The sequence below is a fragment of the Ranitomeya variabilis genome, chromosome 5, assembly GCF_051348905.1.
Source record: "Ranitomeya variabilis isolate aRanVar5 chromosome 5, aRanVar5.hap1, whole genome shotgun sequence".
Classification (NCBI taxonomy): Eukaryota; Metazoa; Chordata; class Amphibia; order Anura; family Dendrobatidae; genus Ranitomeya; species Ranitomeya variabilis.
Window position 1 is genome coordinate 181,454,542 of NC_135236.1, and position 20,025 is coordinate 181,474,566.

Below are 20,025 nucleotides of genomic sequence, written 5' to 3' on the forward strand. Positions count from 1 at the left end.
ATTACTCCTAAGGCTTCTTTCACACTTCTGTCGTTTGGCCAACGTCGCAATGCGTTGTTTTGGAGAAAAAACGCATCCTGCAAAGTTGCCCGCAGGATGCTTTTTTTCGCCATAGACTTGCATTAGTGATGCATTGCGACGTATGGCCATACATTGCATGCGTCGTCCACTGGATGTGTCGGGTTTTGGCGGACCGTCGCCTCGGAAAGACGTTCAAGGGAACGTTTTTCCGTACGTCGCATCCAGTGTTTCACACTGCGCATGCCCAGCAGGAAATATCGCTCTCACGATCTTTCCTGCTCGGCAACGCAGACGGAAATGTGAAGGCAAACACTTCCGTCGGTACGTCGCGCCGACGCTTCGTGACTGCCCCGTACTGACGGAAGTGTGAAAGAAGCTTAAGACTAAGGTCTCTTTCACACTTCTGTCTTCTGCTGTGCGTCGTTGTGCAGTAAAATGACGCATTGACGGACGTCACGAAAATATTGAAAAATGTGTGTGATGCATCCAGTGTAAAGACGGATGCGTCGTTTGTGTTGTTGCCACAATTTCAGTGGAGAAATTCCGGGATTCAAATGTCCGAGAGAGAGAGAATATTTGAGGCAATTTTTTTTAATTGTGCTCCTAAAAATCACTTAAGTCATTTTCACCAGCAAAATCCATAAGGGGCATTGTTGTATTATCCTCATTGTCACACATCTGTACACATGTGACAGTCTCTTAGGACAGGTGTAAGTACAGTGGGTTGTGACTGTGTGAAAGGTGCGAGAAGGAAAGCGCGGGATCCACCAACATGTAAGGTCTCTGCGGATTCGAAGATACACTAAAAAGTGTTGTAGAAACAGGAGAGGAAGTGATTAGTTTCCTGTATGTGGCATTTCTCTAGGAGACTTGACAAATTTACTCAGAACCCTTCATGCATTATACATAGCTCCCTGCAAACAGAATGGCCACCTTGTGCTGCGCGGACGCTGCTATCCTGCCTCTTATAGACGATTGACCTACAGGACCTACACCTAGTCATTATGGACTGCAAATGTTCAATGAAAACGAGTTATATTAGCCATTATTATATTATCTTCCTTGGTCGAAGGTCACGTTTTGCAGTTTTTCTGCATGGTTTTCATGCGTAAGGCAGGAGCCATAAGTAGAAGTAACGTTCACAAGCAGCCAATCTGTTGCAGATGTTTCAGCTGCGGTCATCCATTTACATGCTGCAATCAGACATGCTGGAAGGATTTCCTGTTGCAGAATGTTTTTTTACAATAATTCAGATTTTTTTTTTTAATAACATTTTAAGTTTTGGCTTAAAAGAAAAATTAGCTTCAAATGATGGCTGTCTTTAGCTTTTTTTGTGCCTCTCTGGTAACAACGACCGTACATCCTGGGGTCTGGTGTCTCCCCATCTTAAAACCCACCCCAGAAAGAGCTGCAGTCCAGAAATCGCCCCACCCCTCTATTCTAAGCCCATGGCCAGACAGAAACCGAGCAGAGCAGGTTACCTCTGTTCACCTGTTTTATTAGCACGTGCAATACTTCTCTATTGCAGGAAGAAAACAGTTTGTTAAAAGGATTGTCATCAGAAAATGACCCATTGTTTGAATCACATTGTTCTGTGAAATCAATTTTTTTTTTTACTTTCTATATTAAACAATATAAAATCTAAATTTTTGGTACACTGGCTCCTACTTATTGAGTACATGACCTAGAGTAGCTCAAAGCTTATCTTTTGTATGGCAACTCTCTGAGATGGCGGTGTGGGCATCTGGGGGCAAAAGTTGCTGTGCAGAGAGGGGATGGAGGTGAGCTGTGACCACCTATAGTGGGTGGTGTATTGTCTTATCCACTTTAAATAGAAGTGTTACCTTTCCTTGTAAAGGTACGTCACATTTAGCGACGCTGCAGCGATCTAGACAACGATGCCGATCGCTGCAGCGTCGCTGTGTGGTCGCTGGAGAGCTGTCACACAGACAGCTCTCCAGCGACCAACGATGCCGAAGTCCCCGGGTAACCAGGGTAAACATCGGGTTACTAAGCGCAGGGCCGCGCTTAGTAACCCGATGTTTACCCTGGTTACCAGTGTAAATGTAAAAAACAAACAAACACTACATACTTACATTCCGGTGTCTGTCGGGTCCCCCGGCGTTTTGCTTCCCTGCACTGTAAGCGCCGGCCGTAAAGCAGAGCGGTGATGTCACCGCTGTGCCCTGCTTTACGGCCAGCCGGCGCTGACACAGTGCAGGGAAGCAGAACGCCGGGGGACGCGACAGACACAGAATGTAAGTATGTAGTGTTTTTTTTTTTTTTTTACATTTACAATGGTAACCAGGGTAAATATCGAGTTACTAAGCGCTTAGTAATGATGATAATGAGACTGGAAAAGTCCTCTGTATTGAACAGGAAGTGTGAGTCTACAATTAGACTTGGTAGCTAGTGTAAAAAATGTGAAAACAATTTGTAAATAACACAATTTATTTTAACATTGATAGTGATATGGGAAATAAAAAAAATATATATAGATATATTAGGGTGCCAAGTAAATGCATGGTAAAAATTAAGTAGCAAGTTTTTGAAGGTCTTACCTCCTAATTTTGTTCATAGATATTTTATTATTTTCTTTTTTAAGAGTAATTATCATTTACTGGTTGATCAATGGCACATCATATTGCAGTTTTAAATGTTTGTTTAATATTTATCGTCATGCATATCCCGCGTTATGTATGGTATGTTATGCCTTTTACCAATCAGATTAATTATATTTACGTGAAAAACTGAACTGACTGCTACGAAGTACTGATACATGTACAATGTACATAATTGTGTAGTGCATATTTTACTGTAATAGAATGTTTATTGCCATTCTATGTTTTTTTAATTATAAATAGTATATCCAGTTAAAGATATGATGACAAACTGAGTGGTTATTGTGTGTACAATATTGTGGAAAATTAAAAACATGGAATAATTCACATGCCTTGAGCAAGTGGTAAATCAATTTAATGTCAACATATTTTACATGGTGAATTTGAGGGGTAAGACTTGCCAATATGCAAAGTAAATTTTTCCTTGGCGCACACGCACACACTATATATATATATATATATATATATATATATATATATATATATATACGTACGTACGTACGTACGTACGTACATACATACATACATACATACATACATACATACATACATACATACATACATACATACATACATACATACATACATACATACATACATACATACATACATACATACATACATACATACATACATACATACATACATACATACATACACACAAGATCACAAGATGGTGGCCCGATTCCAACGCATCGGGTATTCTACAAAATGTATGTAGTTTATTTATGAATTTTCAGAATAATGTAACTTATACACAGGATTCGGCCGGCCGGCCGCGACCAATTAGCGAAGCGTGGTTCAAATTCCACGCCAATTTGCAGCCGGACTGCGCCTGTCGCTGATTGGTCATGCCCGGCCGTGAACAATCAGTGAAGCTAGGGCCTGCTCCAGGTTTTTGAGGGCCCTGGGCGAAAGAGTCTCAGTGGGCCCCCCTCTTTAACACATACCACGATTCATGATGCACAGATACAGCAGAGAAATATAGCACAGCCACGTAGCATACAACCCACGTAGTATATAACACAGCCCACGTAGTATATAACACAGCCCACGTAGTATATAACACAGCCCACGTAGTATATAACACAGCCCACGTAGTATGTAACACAGCCCACGTAGTATGTAACACAGCCCACGTAGTATGTAACACAGCCCACGTAGTATGTAACACAGCCCACGTAGTATGTAACACAGCCCACGTAGTATGTAACACAGCCCACGTAGTATGTAACACAGCCCACGTAGTATGTAACACAGCCCACGTAGTATGTAACACAGCCCACGTAGTATGTAACACAGCCCACGTAGTATGTAACACAGCCCACGTAGTATATAACACAGCCACATAGTATATTGCACAACCACGTAGTATATAGCACAGCCCACGTAGTGTAGAGCACAGCGACGTAGTATATAACACAGCCCGCGTAGTATATAGCAATGTGGGCACCATATCCCTGTTATGTTAAAAAAAAGAATTAAAAAATAGTTATATACTCACCTTCCGGCGGCCCCCGGATCCAGCCCAGGCCTTTAGCGATGCTCCTCGTGACGCTCCATTCCCAGTAATGCCTTGCGGCAATAACCCGTGATGAGGTAGCGGTCTCGCGAGACCACCACGTCATCACGGGTCGTTGCCGCAATGCATTCTTTTGGACCGGAGCGTCGCGAAGAGCAGGAAAGGCTGCAGTGGACGCCAGAAGGTGACAATATAATGATTTTTTTTTATTATTATTTGTAACATTATATGTTTTTACTATTGATGCTGCATAGGCAGCATCAATAGTAAAAAGTTGGTCACACAGGGTTAATGGCAGCGTTAACGGACTGCGTTATGCCGTGGGGCAACGTAGTCCGTTTAACGCAATCTATAGAATTCACCGCACTCTCTTTAGATAAGTGTCAAAATTGTGATAGTTTATTCAACCGTTTAACGGACTGCTAAAACGCTATGTGGGCGCTGACTGGAGGGGAGTAGGCAGGGGCCAATTCGCGGCCGGACTGTGCCTGTCGCTGATTGGTCGCACCCAGCCGGCCACGACCATTTCCGTGGATTTCCGTGACAAACAGACGGAAGTGGACCTTAGACGAATATATATATATATATATATATATATATATATATATATATATATATATATATACAAAAAAACACAGCAGCACATGTACATGAATCTAGGCCATGTGAAAACACAGACAAATATTCAATATGGAATTATACTTCAAAAATATTTTTTTACAAATTTTTTTTTCATAAAACTTACAGTAATGAATCAGCTCTACCTGCCCATAAATTGTAGGTTTAGCCCAGAGTGACATGTTTTGTCCATAGTTGTAGGCTGGTGGCCCAAGAGTGGCATGTACGGTAGAGTAGGACCCATCAGAGGGAGATCACCTTGCCGTGGTTGATGGGCACACATGAATTGGCCAATTTATGCGCTAAGAATCTTCATTACTGTAAGTTTTTTTTTTTTTTAAATATTTTTGAAATATAATTCATATTGAATATTTGTCTGTGTTTTCACATGGCCTAGATTCATGTACATGTGCTGCTGTGTTTTTTTGTCTATATGATGCAGCTTGCAGCTTTGCACGTGTTCACATTAGGGGTGCTGGTTGTTTTTTTTTTTTTTTTTATCTATCTATCTATCTATCTATCTATCTATCTATATATATATATATATATATATATATATATATATATATATAAAGATTTGTGCTGTTCCTTTTTTGTGAATATACACACACACACACACACACACACACACACACACACACACACACACACACACACACACACACACACACACACTATATGCATATTTAAACTTGATTTAGCTAATAAATAATTGTTTAGTGACACAGCCCCTTTAAATCCTGCACATTGAGCAGTGTTACTACTTTTTAATTATCTGGAAGCCTCAAAGGCTGCCACTAACTTTCATGTCACCTACCTTGTACTTGATCCTGGCTGCATCCCTAGAGGACCTTTCAAGAGTGGTCCATACAGTCTCACACTACAGAGGGGGCAGAGGCTAAGTGCACAAAAAGGCCAAAATGGTCCCTACTGCTCCTTGGGGCCCATCACTTTCTTCTTTCACACTTCTATTTGGAGCCTAGCGGTTCATGGAGGACCACCACTACTGCCGTCAGAAAACCTGGCCTGAAGACAGGTCTTGCAGTCTGGATACGACAGTAGCTTCCATATAGTATATGCTGCAGAGGCCTAGGAATACGCATCAGTGGAGTCCATTCATTGTGAACAATAGAATAAATCCTTTCCATGCATATAAGTTATAAGAATTTTGTAAATAAGTATAATTCAGTGTCCTGAAGTGCAGGTTACCCAGTATAAATGGGTCTTTAGTAGTGATGAGTGAACGTGGTCAGATAAGGTGTTATCTCAGCATGCTCGGGTGCTAACAGAGTGTCTTTGGCATGCTCGAAAAATATGTTTGAGTCCCCGCGGTTCGACAGCTGTAACACACGCAGGGATTGCAGGTTTGTTCGCTAATCCCTGCATGCGGTGAACAGCTGCGAGACATGCAGCCGCGGGGACTCGAACATATTTTTAGAGCACACCGAAGACACTCTGTTAGCACCCGAGCATGCTGAGATAACAGCTTATCCAAGCACGCTCACTCATCACTAGTCTTTAGTTTTATGTCCATGACGGTTTATCCCACTACTTTCATCATTTTATCCAATGCTAATAATTTGCCTTACTCTTCCAATTAAAATGGTAGAAGGGTAAACCCAGGACAAACAAGTAGTGTGATGACTATGGAGACAGATGCAGAGATCTGAATGTTATATTCTTCTTCTATCTACAGCTGTGCTGGACGATGAAAGACTTACAGCAGAAGAGATGGATGAGAGGAGACGTCAGAATGTCGCCTATGAGTATTTGTGTCACTTGGAGGAAGCTAAGAGGTAATGCTCTGGTATCTGCACATACCGATGGTGGGACAGTACTACCTCTCCAAATGCGTACATACCGCTATGGTGGGGGCGATTCTCTCGCTGGCCTTGATGAAGGGGATGAGGGGGCGTTTTGGAGCAGACGTTTCTGCCTCTCAATAAATGATGGAAGGTGCATAGTGGCATTCGCTGGTATGTTCACCTCGCCAGAAATCTTACTCCAGTGACTGCTGGAGTAAGATCTGTCAGAGGTAGGAAATAAGCGGATCTGCACAGCCAAGGAAGCGACGATGGACGGGAATCAAATATCCATATAGTTTTTTATTGTCAATGTGTTTTGAAGTGTAACACTTCTTCATCAGGGCAAACCACAGTTTGTAAGATTTGTGTCATAGCAAAGACGCCACTTGCCATGAATTTCACGTGCGGAAGCCGCCATGCTTTGCCCCCCTTCTGCCTCAGCTCTGCCCCCTTTGATGGAGCTGGGACGAGAATGGCATGAACTTGCCAAAAGCCTTTTTCTTTTTTTGCGCAGCCTTGAGTTTGCACAAAAATGCAACTTTTCGAAGCATTTTTTTTTACCCCCATCAAAGCTTTTATCAATCACCCCAATATGTCTTGATAATTGCAGACTTTCAAAACATCATGTTTGGTGAACACATGTAGTCATTCCCTAATAGACAGCTATTACCACAAAAACTGTCCTTAGGAAGCAGAGCAATCTTCTAAAGCTGGCTATACACATGTGCTGGCTGCTGGCTATCAATCTGCAGATGGCTGACTCTCCCTGTATGCATGGGCACCTTTAATGGGGGGGAAAAAAGAGAAAGCTGCTGCCAGAAATCTCTGGCAGCGCCTTATCTCGTGTGAATGCAAAAGGATTGGCATTGAAATTCCAACTGGCTGGAACAAGTTTGCTGCATGTGAATATGTAATAACCCATCATATCCTGATCCGAGATTTAGTTATGGAAACAGAAGCCATTGTTTGTGGGAGCAGTTATACTGCCTTTTATACGGAAGACGCAGTAATGGAGAATATCTGTAGCTTCTGATTGTCCAAGATACAGGTGATCCTGCCCCTCTCTACACACATGTATGCTCACATTAGCTGAGTGTGCATGTGTACTCTATGGGAAGAGAGGGACAATTCAATGTAAGACCACTTGCTTCTTGTTGAAGACCACCTGCCCGGTCCATGTTTTTTCCACTGTCTGACATTGGGGAGAGTTGGCAGACGTCCCTCTAGTCATGTGTGCCGCCCCCTTTAGCTAAAGCTGCTCTTGAGCTCCTGTCTTTATTATGTCACATTATCTGATAAAGGAGAGTGAGGTAGGAAGATAATGGTGTTATAAAGTAAGTGCTCCCATATACATAAAGCCTTGGCGTGTGCTGGCACAGTATACGGTATGTAGCGTACAGTGTGCGGTATACCCCAGGCATGCACACATGTTCATAAACAATGGCAGACTTGAATGGCATGTTTCTGAAGAAAGGAGTGTCAAAAATCATTAACTCCTTGTCTTCCTAACACAAATAAGAAAGTGTCAGGAGGGTTCCACCAGGAATCTAGTGATCTCTCCTATTATTTATAACCGATATATGGAACATGGTGACATCACCGTAAATCCGTACTTTTCCCACACGCTTATTTTCTGTTTTTCTTTTACTTGATCTTCCCTTTTGCAACACTTAGCGCACACTAGAAGTCAGAAATTACTAATATGACGTGTATTAAATTCTGGTGGGGCTGATCTTTAATAAAGCAGAAATAAGGATGACAGATGTTATGTCCTTCCTGTCCTGTGTGGTATATTGGCGGTGTGACACGCTGTGACTGCACTATTGCTATGGTTGCTCAGCTGGGAGTAAGTGTGGAATGCGGAGGTCGGCGTTCTCCTGTGACCTCTCATAACTTGCTCACTTTAACAGATACATGCTGGCGGAGAAAGGCGCTGTGTAGTTCTGACTTTGATGAGGAGAGATGCTGGCGGCTGTTTGCCCATTGTTATGGCTAACTTCTGTATACAGGACTGTCATCATGTCATAGATGAACTTACACAGCCCAAGTTGTGGTCTGGATGGGGTGACGAAACGCTGAACCTTGTGATGATGTGAGATCCAGTCATGCGGATAGTTACTCAGTGATACTGTAGCAAATCATGACAAATTCTGAACAATTTAGACAAGAGACATCAGAAAATCAGTAACTGTAATAACTTTACTCATCAAGGCCCTGTTCTTATCGCAGGGAACCCATTGCATCTGGCTCATGACCCTACCCCAAGGAAAAAAAATACCTTCACCCAGGTCTAGCAAACTGAATCATCACATAGTATCAGCTCATCCACATGTGCCCAGTAATTAGTACTTCACACCTCTCTTATGTCCTCTGGGTAGATGATTATGAATATTGGATATCAAATTCCAGATATTCAACTCTGAAACGATAAAGGAAAATTAAAAAAGAGCATTTAGTTTAAAATGAATAATATAGTTCACACTAACTACTTTTGGACTGCCAATATACTATACACTACCCTGCACTGATGTACTAAATGGGATTGTGGGGCGGGAGCAGGCTGCCAGACACAGCCAGACTCCCCAGAGAGAAGATGAACAGGGTTTATTGCCAAGTTTACCTTTTCCGTTGCTGAACCAGCGCTTGTGTATACCAATTAGGAAAGGCAGGAGGTTGAAGTTCCCCTGTAACTGGTACTAATAAATACCAGCCCCAGTTATAGAGGAAATCAGAAACAAAAAGAATGTATTGATGTTAATATTCCACTAAAAGGTATTTTAATACCTTATGGGGGGGAGGGGCATAATGTGTAAAAAAATTAAATTAAAACAGCAAAAATTAAATCAAAAACATGAATTTAAAAGAAAAACAAAACTTTAATAAAAAAAATAAAACACTGCCAGTCTGAATCACTGTTTCTAGCCCCACACCCATAAAAAGTCCTAAATTATAAAAATAATTTCAAAGGACACGTAATTCTAAATGTTTTTAGCAACTCTTTGTGGTCGTAATAAATAAATATATACAGAGTAAAAAAAAAAGTAAAAAAGAAATCTGTATTCAAAAAATTAAGCTCCATGAATTGTGAAAAAGAGGCAAAAATTATTTAACAGTCTGAATAAGAACCTTTTTTTTTTTTGAGCTCTTAAAAGCGCATGTATGATAAAACCCGAAAATGTGCCTGGTTAAATAAATAAATGTAGAAAAATATTGTATTTGTCAAGGTGTCACCACAAGCTGTATTATAGAGCTATTGTATTAGGGCACAACATGACCACGAAATGACAAGGACAGAATTATCAAAATTATTGTTGTTGCTCCTAGCAACCAATCAGTGTAGATTTTCATTTTAACAGAGCAGTTTAGGATGTTAAAGTGTGGATTGTTGCTATGGGCTACTAAGTCAGTTTTGATTTTCGGCAGTTTGATAAATGGCGGTGAAGTCTCACACAAGCCCGCTGACTGCTGCCTTCCTAGTGAAGCAAAGTGTACTCCCCAGCTTCATTTTTGATGCCACAGCGCATCCTCGGGAAGCCAGCAGGCAGCGCACGGTCAAGACTTCTGCAGGGAGCAGAGGGACTTTGGACAGTTCTCTGCCTGTCAATCAAACCCCGGGGGGGTGTGACCGCAGGCTCTTATCCTTGACAGTTTCAGGATCCAGCTCCTCCCTCTTGGCTGAATGTCTGTAATTTACATAGCAGGTGCCAGAGGATTAAAAGTAATTTATTTTTTTCCTCCTTTTTAGTGATATGCTGCGGTGTTTGGAGTAACCGTATCATGTTGACTATACAGGTTACATTACTTATACATATTATATATATGGTGCAGGGGCAGTTTAAGAGGCCAAAATGGTGTTACAAGGAAGATGACAGTTGCTGCTTATAAAAGTCTATGGAGGAAGGAAGCCCTAGAGGCAGACAGACATTCTGCTGTAAATTCTCCTGAAATGACAGTTACAGTTCTCTATAGAACCTTATGAGCACCAACCGTCATGTCCTATCTCTGCAATGGGAAAATCTGTATTCACTGATGTCAGATTTTATTCTTAAATTGGGAATGAACAATCAGTCCCGAGCAGGAAGGAACAGATTTCTCTGATAAAATATATTACAACATTTTTTTCACTTGCAGGAGGAAATTAAAACAACGGTTACTCTTTAGTTCCTAAACCGCAATATGCCATCATACTTCTTCATCAGCAGCAGGACTTAACCAATAAACCTGAGGAACTTGTGGTTGCTCTCTGTTCGGACCACCATACCATATAATACCACGTCCCATGTCATGGATTAATGGCTCATTATGAAGTGTTTTCTGTAGACCCTGATCTCCTGGACTATCATCTGTGCAGCCCACAATACAGGTGTAAAGACAGCTGCTATTTCTTGTCTTTTCAGCCACAGACGGCTGGTAGAGCATAAGCTGAAGTCAAGGTTTTGTGCTGCTGTGACAGTGACAGGACGTGAGTCATCTCCGACAGCTGCGCTCGTCCCTGGATGTTTGTTACTTGTTGCTTGGAGACTAAGCTCGCGGGCAGAGTGCGGCCTGTGCTGATCGCTGAATGGACCAGCAGGCAGTGCTGGGTACCATCACAGCGGAGGCTACAGGTGTGCGTCCTGCATGGGAGGGCATTTCACCCACTATTATATATGTGTATGGTATATATATTGTTCAATATGTATAATATATATCTATACACATACAGTATGTGCCATATTCATGTAAAAGTACTAAGCTGCCTGTAGGATACATTGACAAGTGTGGTTCACCCCAGAGGTGCTGCACTTATATCAGCGGAAATTACGCCACAGATCAAGCCTGTCAATGGGGGAGGGAGGAATATCTCCCAACCGATCCTCATACTGGTACGTTTACAGCGGACCTTTATTCTGCATGTGCAGATTTTGCAAAAGCCAATCCACAGTCCTATTACTGTAAAATGGTGGATTTTCCTGTCAGAAAATCTGATACTGTGTGTATGGGAGCGGACACTAATGATAACCTCCATTATGTGGCAAGCAATGCAGCCAGCGATACAGTCCTGTATTGTGCACTGGCCATTTACATTGGATAAATGACTACTAATTTCACCTTAAACGTGGATGTATAGTTTTTAAGGGTAACCTGACGTGTTTTGTTGAGGATTGGCATGTTAAGCCCAACATGAGATGGCTGTCGGTTGCTTCATACAATTATTGGTCGCCAGCCATCTTGGCCAGCTCCCCCCCCATACATAGGTTTGCTCTCGTTTGGCTGAGCGCTCCTGTGTTTTTTTTATAAGAAAGCCGTCAGACTTGTCTGGTGGCGGCTTATCTCCTGGAGAACAAGATCAGTCTTATATCAGAAATGCACGATCGATATCTTCACGGACAATAAATTGACCTGGACTTTAGAGTGTCATCCGAATCCATCAGGATCGGTGCATTTGGCCAAAATTAGTCTTTAGTTTCACCGTGCCTGATTTCTTTATTTTTTGTACCCCTGGATGATAAGTGCCGCGACAGTAATCTTATTAGTGTAGGCTGCATAAGCATGTGCGCGCTGTATCTTTTATGGCCGTATTAACACACTGAGCTGACTGGATCTGGAGAACTATAGCGATTGCTGTGTGATTATGATATTTGTAGAGAAACGGACACTGATGATTTTCTTTTTTAGGCTCTCATAGAATGTGGATGACAAATAATAAATACGGTAAATGATCAGGCAATTAAATTCCAACCCCCATACATGTTAGATTGTAAGATGAAGTTTGTGGGTTTGAGCAACTTTTGTCTACTGTGAATGTAGGCCTTAAAGGGTTACTCCCAAAATGACAAGTTATCCATAAGATAAGGGATAACTTGCTGGTCACTGTGATCCTAATGCTGGGGCCACCAGTGATCCTAAGAACGAGGCTCTGGAACCCTGAGAACCAGGATCTGCAGCCCCATTTTAAATGGAATGGAGAGGTGTATGTGTGTGTGACCATTGTTATTGGACTACTGGAAATAGACAAGCACTGAACTCCTCTTTCTGCGACAGCCCCATACACATTGAATAGAACGGAGGTCAAACATACGCACCTTTGTTTCATTCAGGACGGATTCTGTAGAGACTGTTTTCAGGATTGCTGTGGGTCCCAGTGGTCGAGGCCCAGCGAACATCAAGTTACCTGCTATCTTACAGATAGGTGATAAGTTGTTAATTTAGGAATACCCTTTATGCACATGCATCAGATTTGGCACAATCAAAATCAGCTCATATCCATTGCAAAATCCAAATGTGTTGCACGTGTTGAATATTGTTACGGAATTTCCACGGACTTCAGCCTTTGAATTTTGAGGGTGAATTCCACAAGGAATTTCTCAGAGTCAAAATGTTCCGGATTTGGAAAACTGCACCCTGTGCCAATCTACGGACGGATAATATTCCTAACTGGTAGGTGAGTTTTGTCAAATCTCTACATTGCTGGTGCTATATTATGGATTGGCAAAAATATCCGCAGGTAATACGCTACTTGTGAACCGAGCCTTGACTGTACCTCCTGAAGACCTAGCTCCTCTTACAGCATCAGCGCTGAGATCACCTGGAATTCAACTCCGTGTTCAAGGCATTCTCACACAGGAAGAGATTGGCGCAACAAGACAACCCCTTTAAATGGAAAATTGAATCTTTGCTACAAAGCATTTGTCCTTATTGATGTGTGTGGTGGAAGATCTGGCACCGTGTATATGTAGTGAATTACCGTTATTTATAAGGAAGTGGGTGAAGGTAGCGACAAATAAGATGGTTTTCAACATGGTATGCAAATAGATCCCAAAGAGCCCCCATTGACCTCACTCCGAAGAGCTAAGTATAGAGACCGAAAGCAGAAATGTCTTTGTTTTACTCCATTTTAGATACACATATATCTGCTACCATACGGGCCGTGACCTCCTTCGCTGTAAAACTACGTTTTTTATGACCAAAGATGAGCTTAGGATTAGGTATATAAATATGACCCCGCAGTAAAATATAATTCTGAAATTCATCAGATACTTGTTTGTGGACTTTGTAATAAGGGAAAACTGATCAATTTACCAAAAAGATCTGTAAACCTGTAGTATTGTGTAATAACATGCTAAATGTAGCATGTTTATTTTTGCTGGCATGAGTTCGAAGGTTTTCCCTTCGAGAAAATATAAAATTCTCTAGCCCCTTCCCCGTCCATCTGCACTGTATACCAGCTACTGAGCGGACCCTGCATAATGTATATTCCAATAAAGGAAAAGATGATGGGAAGTAGCGGAGGACAGGAAAGGAAAGGCGCCCTCCATGGTTCTTTCATGGCTGACTGTTGTGTGTAAACAGACATGTTCTCTCCCACGCAGCCCTATGTATGAGGAGGTCGTGTGAGCGCATGGATACCATAGGAAATTAGACAACTTCTCTGGAGCAGGGTTTCTCAGGTCCAGTTCCCCCGGGACCTCCAATAGATAAAAAACCCCTCGGGTTGTCAAGGAGATCTGCGTAACTTGCCTTGTATATTATTTTTTTACTATTAAACCTTGCTTGTGTTTGCCACACAATTTTAGTGAAAATAATCTGCTCATGCTTTTAAGGCCACATTCAGTATTTTACCTCAGGATTTATAAGCCAAAATCAGGAGTGGAACAATCAGAGGAAGAGTATGATAAATACAGGTGATGATCGGTTTCTATCACCCACTCCTGGTTTTGGCTTACAGATAATGAGGTAAAAATGACTGAATACTGAATGTGTGAACATGACCTAATAGTGTTCACTCAGCGGGAATCCGGAGAATCTCTGCTGTGTGGATCTAATGCCGGATTCGCACATCTGTGTACTGCCCTCCATGTACGGCCCGTGGTGCACAAACTGGCTATGGGTCACCTGACCTGACGTAGGCCACCTCATCTGCATCCATGAGGCTGTCGCGTTTGGGTCCTCCACCGTGGCTGGTCCGTGCATCAGACTGCGAGACCTAGATATATGAATCTGCTCATATCATGTCCTCAGCCTCTTTGGTAAGGATACAGCATATCCCACTGTATGAGTACATTGGGAGCCTCTTAGCAATGTATCCTCCTCCTACTTTATAAAGAGACGTATACAGCATGGAACACGTCTCCAAGGTATAGCAAGCTATCACTGGCAACTACTCAAGCTTGCTAAGAGGTCAGCATTTATACCAGGGGGGAGTGGAGAACTCAGAGCAGCCAAGAGAACTCAGGACTGAGAGCTGTAGGAGACAAATAAACTGTTTAACCCTTGCAACAACAGAGCAAGGGAAATCTACACAGCTTAACCATTGCAATACCTGAACAAGGGAAATTTGCACAGCTAATTGGCAGGCAAAGCAGACCCATCCAATTTAGGTGCACGTGTAGCCAGATGCCGCCATCTTCTTACCCCTCTCTGTCACTGTATTCTCGTGACATCAGGGGGATAAGCCACTGCCGGAGGGGTCTGAGTGGCTTACAGCAGGTTGCTCCCTTGTCCCTATATAAAACACGTGGTCGGCCTCCATTCCTTGTAATTTTTCTCAGTAAAATGTGAACTGTAGAGGCATGATCATGTCACTTTTCTTATTAATACTCTATATATGCAATATTAAATTAAGTAAAATGTTTCTATTATGAAAAAAACAAGTCTTTCTAGCAGCTGGCAGTTTCTGGATGAGTAGTTAGGAAGTGATACTTCCCCTTTAATAATGTTGTTTTAGCCTCCGCCTCTCTACTTGGAGTGTATTTCTGACCACATACTATAGATACAGAAGAATGTTAGCCACAGGATTGAGCAAGAGAAGATGACTCTTCGTTTGCGCCTCTTATTTATGTGAGCGTTAGAAGAAATACCTGTTAGCCATGGCTATCAATGTGTATAGTTAGCATTGCTGACAGTATGGAGTTATTGCTTACCCTGTGCCCTGCTCTTAAGGCTTTCATACCTATTAGACTAATATCAGATTAACCTGCCTATAACTGCAGGCCTCAGACCTAATGTCTATGGGGGCCTGTGAACAATCCCTCGAAATGTGATGTCAGGAGAGGTAAGGATCCAGCATGTCAGATTTCAATCCTTTTGTTCTCGGTGAGATATGCAGTGGCCGCCAGTGACTTTTTCACAGAGAACATAGGAGCACTCGGCTGCTTGCTGCAGTTCTGAGAAAATCCCTGTTTTATCTGCTGCAGATTTCCCAGGTCTCTGAATGCTGAGTTCTGTATAACCCCGCCAGCTTCACTGACTGGCTGCTTTCTGTGTACACTGTGCATAGGCAGAAAGCTGCCAATCAGTGGTGTGGTGTTATGCAGAGCTCATGAATATGGAGGACTACATGGCAGCAGGTTTTCTAGTTCTCTAGTGATAATCTCCTGCTGATAAAACTATCATTTATAAAAACTACGGCAAGCAGCCCAGTAAGTGACACATCACTGTAATCATGGTCTCTATCTCTACATTATGCTGCTCTCAGATTAGGTGGCAAAAGCCCGGTGACAGATTCCCTTTAAATCTCAATTCTATAACCCCTTTGTTGAGTATGGGGCAGTGTTATGATTATTACTAGATCTGTATGACTGTATTAATATCAGTGGTAGAGCATTTTGTACTCTGCTTCTTGCCCAGAAACCCTTCTACATTGTTATAAAAAACATTTTCACTACAGTAGATTGCCCCTTCAAGTTAAATAGCAGAAGATTTCCCATTATTATTTTTTGTTTGTGCTTTTTTTTTTTTTTTAAGATATTAACTTTACATTCTTGGATCAGATCCAGTCCCAATACTTCCCATCAGATAATTGTGCTATTTTGCCATATTTGCTTAAGATAACCTATCTACTTACTGATTAGAATGGATTGTTTTCATGGAAAGAACCTGACATGGGAATCATAAAAGTCCAGTCAAATTTGTTTTCTTAAGCCTCTGATTGTCAAACATTATTGAGACTGATTATAGATTAGAGCAAGTGAGGCCATGTGCACACGTTCAGTATTTTTCGCGTTTTTTTCGCGTTTTTTCGCTATAAAAACGTGATAAAAACGCGAAAAAAACGCTAACATATGCCTCCCATTATTTTCAGGGTATTCCGCATTTTTTCTGCAAATGTTGCATTTTTTTCCGCGAAAAAATCGCATCGCGGAAAAAAAGGCAACATGTTCATTAAATTTGCGGAATTGCAGGGTTCCGCACACCTAGGAATGCATTGATCTGCTTACTTCCCGCACGGGGCTGTGCACACCATGCGGGAAGTAAGCAGATTATGTGCGGTTGGTACCCAGGGTGGAGGAGAGGAGACTCTCCTCCACGGACTGGGCACCATATAATTGGTAAAAAAAAAAAGAATTAAAATAAAAAATAGTCATATACTTACCTTCGATGGCCCCCTCAGTCTTCCCGCCTCTCAGCGGTGCATGCTGCCGCTTCGGTTCCTATAGCTGGTGTGTGGTGAAGGACCTGCGATGACGTCGCGGTCTTGTGATTGGTCGCGAGACCGGTCATGTGACCGCGACGTCATCGAAGGTCCTGCACACACACATCATCTATAGGAACGGACGCCGCTGAGGAGATCGGCTGTCTGCAGGTGAGTATAACCATTTTTTTTATTACTTTTAAACATTCTATCTTTTACTATTGATGCTGCATAGGCTGCATCTATAGTAAAAAGTTAGTCACGCTTGTCAAACACTATGTTTGACAATTGTGACCAACCTGTCAGTCAGTTTTCCAAGCGATGCTACAGATCGCTTGGAAAACTTTAGCATTCTGCAAGCTAATTTCGCTTGCAAAATGCTAAAAAAAACGCGAAAAAAACGGGAAAAAAACGCAAAAAAAAAAATGCGGATTTCTTGCAGAAAATTTCCGGTTTTCTTCAGGAAATTTCTGCAAGAAATCCTGACGTGTGCACATACCCTGACTGTTCGCCAGTCACAGACTATATAAATCATGGCTAATGTGTATGTCAATGTATGAAATGTGAATTCTTTCATGTATTGTGCCAATACTTAATGGAAAAAGCAGTCTGTTGGGAAACTGACTTCCGAGCTGCTCATACTTCCCAATGTAGTGAGTTCCTCTGTTCAGTCTCCGGTAATCGCAGTCAATGGTCTACAGGTGGGACGTGTATACCGTACATACATTGTGTATAGAGGGCCATCTGCTCATAAAAATAAAGGGAACACTAAAATCCCACATCCTAGATATCACTGAATGAAATATTCCAGTTGTAAATCTTCATTCATTCATTACATAGTGGAATGTGTTGAGAACAATAAAACCTAAAAATGATCAACGTAAATCACAACTAATATCCCACGGAGGTCTGGAGTTGGAATGATGCTCAAAATCAAAGTGGAAAATAAAGTTACAGGCTGATCCAACTTCAGTGGAAATGCCTTAAGACAAGGAAATGATGCTCAGTAGTGTGTGTGGCCTCCACGTGCCTGTATGACCTTCTTACAACGCCTGGGCATGCTCCTGATGAGGTGGCAGATGGTCTCCTGAGGAATCTCCTCCCAGATCTGGAATAAAGCATCCACCAACTCCTGGACAGTCTGTGTTGCAACGTGACGTTGGTGGATGGTGCGAGACATGATGTCCCAGATGTGTTCAATCGGATTCAGGTCTGGGGAACGTGCAGGCCAGTCCATAGCTTCAATGCCTTCATATTGCAGGAACTGCTGACACACTCCAGCCACATGAGGTCTTGCATTGTCCTGCATTAGGAGGAACCCAAGGGCAACCGCACCAGCATATGGTCTCACAAGGGGTCTGAGGATCTCATCTCGGTACCTAATGGCAGTCAAGCTACCTCTGGCGAGCACATGGAGGGCTGTACGGCCCTCCAAAGAAATGCCACCCCACACCATTACTGACCCACTGCCAAACCGATCATGCTGAAGGATGTTGCAGGCAGCAAATCGCTCTCCACGGCATCTCCAGACTCTGTCACGTCTGTCACGTGCTCAGTATGAACCTGCTTTCATCTGTGAAGAGCACGGGGTGCCAGTGGTGAATTTGCTAATCCTGGTGTTCTGTGGCTCGCCCTCTCTGTCCCCCGGCTCGCCCTCTCTGTCCCCCGGCTCGCCCTCTCTGTCCCCCGGCTCGCCCTCTCTGTCCCCCGGCTCGCCCTCTCTGTCCCCCGGCTCGCCCTCTCTGTCCCCCGGCTCGCCCTCTCTGTCCCCCGGCTCGCCCTCTCTGTCCCCCGGCTCGCCCTCTCTGTCCCCCGGCTCGCCCTCTCTGTCCCCCGGCTCGCCCTCTCTGTCCCCCGGCTCGCCCTCTCTGTCCCCCGGCTCGCCCTCTCTGTCCCCCGGCTCGCCCTCTCTGTCTTCCCGCTCTCCCTCTCTGTCTTCCCGCTCGCCCTCTCTGTCTTCCCGCTCGCCCTCTCTGTCTTCCCGCTCGCCCTCTCTGTCTTCCCGCTCGCCCTCTCTGTCTTCCCGCTCGCCCTCTCTGTCTTCCCGCTCGCCCTCTCTGTCTTCCCGCTCGCCCTCTGTTCCCCCGCTCGCCCTCTGTTCCCCCGCTCGCCCTCTCTGTCCCCTCTCTGAATCATTTTCTCACTCTGTCCCCTCTGTCGCTGCCCTCTCTCTCTCCATACAACTTTCTAAGGCTACTTTCACATTTGCGTTGTGCGCCGCAGCGTCGCCGCATGCGTCATGCGCCCCTATATTTAACATGGGGGCGCATGGACATGCGTTGCGTTTTGGGACGCATGCGTCCTTTTTGGCGCAAGCGGCATGGCGCAGAGGATGCAGCATGATGCATTTTTTTTGCGTCTGTCATCAGCGCTGGTCCTTGGCAGCTCCACTTACAAATTGGGCTTGTCTCAGGTGAGATCTTGAACAGTGACTTGTATGAAGGAGCTGTATAATTGGTTTATTTCAAAAGCGAAGTCGGCCCCTTCTATATCATGAACAGTGGTCACACAGCGTATCTTTTTCACTCAGCGGCTCCATTCAAACAGTGGAAGCCCCATTATTGTAATCAGTGGAAATCCAAAAGATGGCACCCCTACCGATCAGACAATAATAACTTACCGGTTTCTTAAATGTTATGTTTCATTCTCAGAAAACTTTAAAGGCTTCTCATACACTTTCTTTCGTTCCTATGCAAATTGAGCAGGCAATAGATCAAAATCCTGACAGTATGGATGTTATTAGGGTATGTGCACACGTATTCTTGTCCACTGCGGATTTTTCCGCAGCAGATTTGATAAATCTGCAGGGTAAAAACGCTGCGTTTTTGCTGCAGATTTATCGTGGATTTACAGCGGGTTTTCTGCGGTTTTCACTGTGGTTTTACAACTGTGGTTTTCCATAGGGGCAGCTGTAAAACCGCTGTGGAATCCGCAGAAAGAAGTGACATGCTGCGGAATGTAAACCGCTGCGTTTCCATGTGTTTTTTCCGCACATGTGCACAGCGTTTTTGGTTTCCCATAGGTTTACATTGAACTGTAAACTCA

At 43.2% G+C, this 20,025-nt stretch overlaps 1 protein-coding gene across 1 annotated transcript in view; it reads left to right on the forward strand.

Moving 5' to 3' along the window:
* IQGAP1 (IQ motif containing GTPase activating protein 1) overlaps positions 1 to 20,025 on the forward strand; it is a 158,098-nt gene that overhangs the window by 38,530 nt on the left and 99,543 nt on the right. The window contains exon 2 of the mRNA XM_077263612.1: positions 6,479 to 6,578. Within this exon, the coding sequence (XP_077119727.1) occupies positions 6,479 to 6,578 (100 nt within the window). The remainder of the gene's footprint in view (positions 1 to 6,478; positions 6,579 to 20,025) is intronic.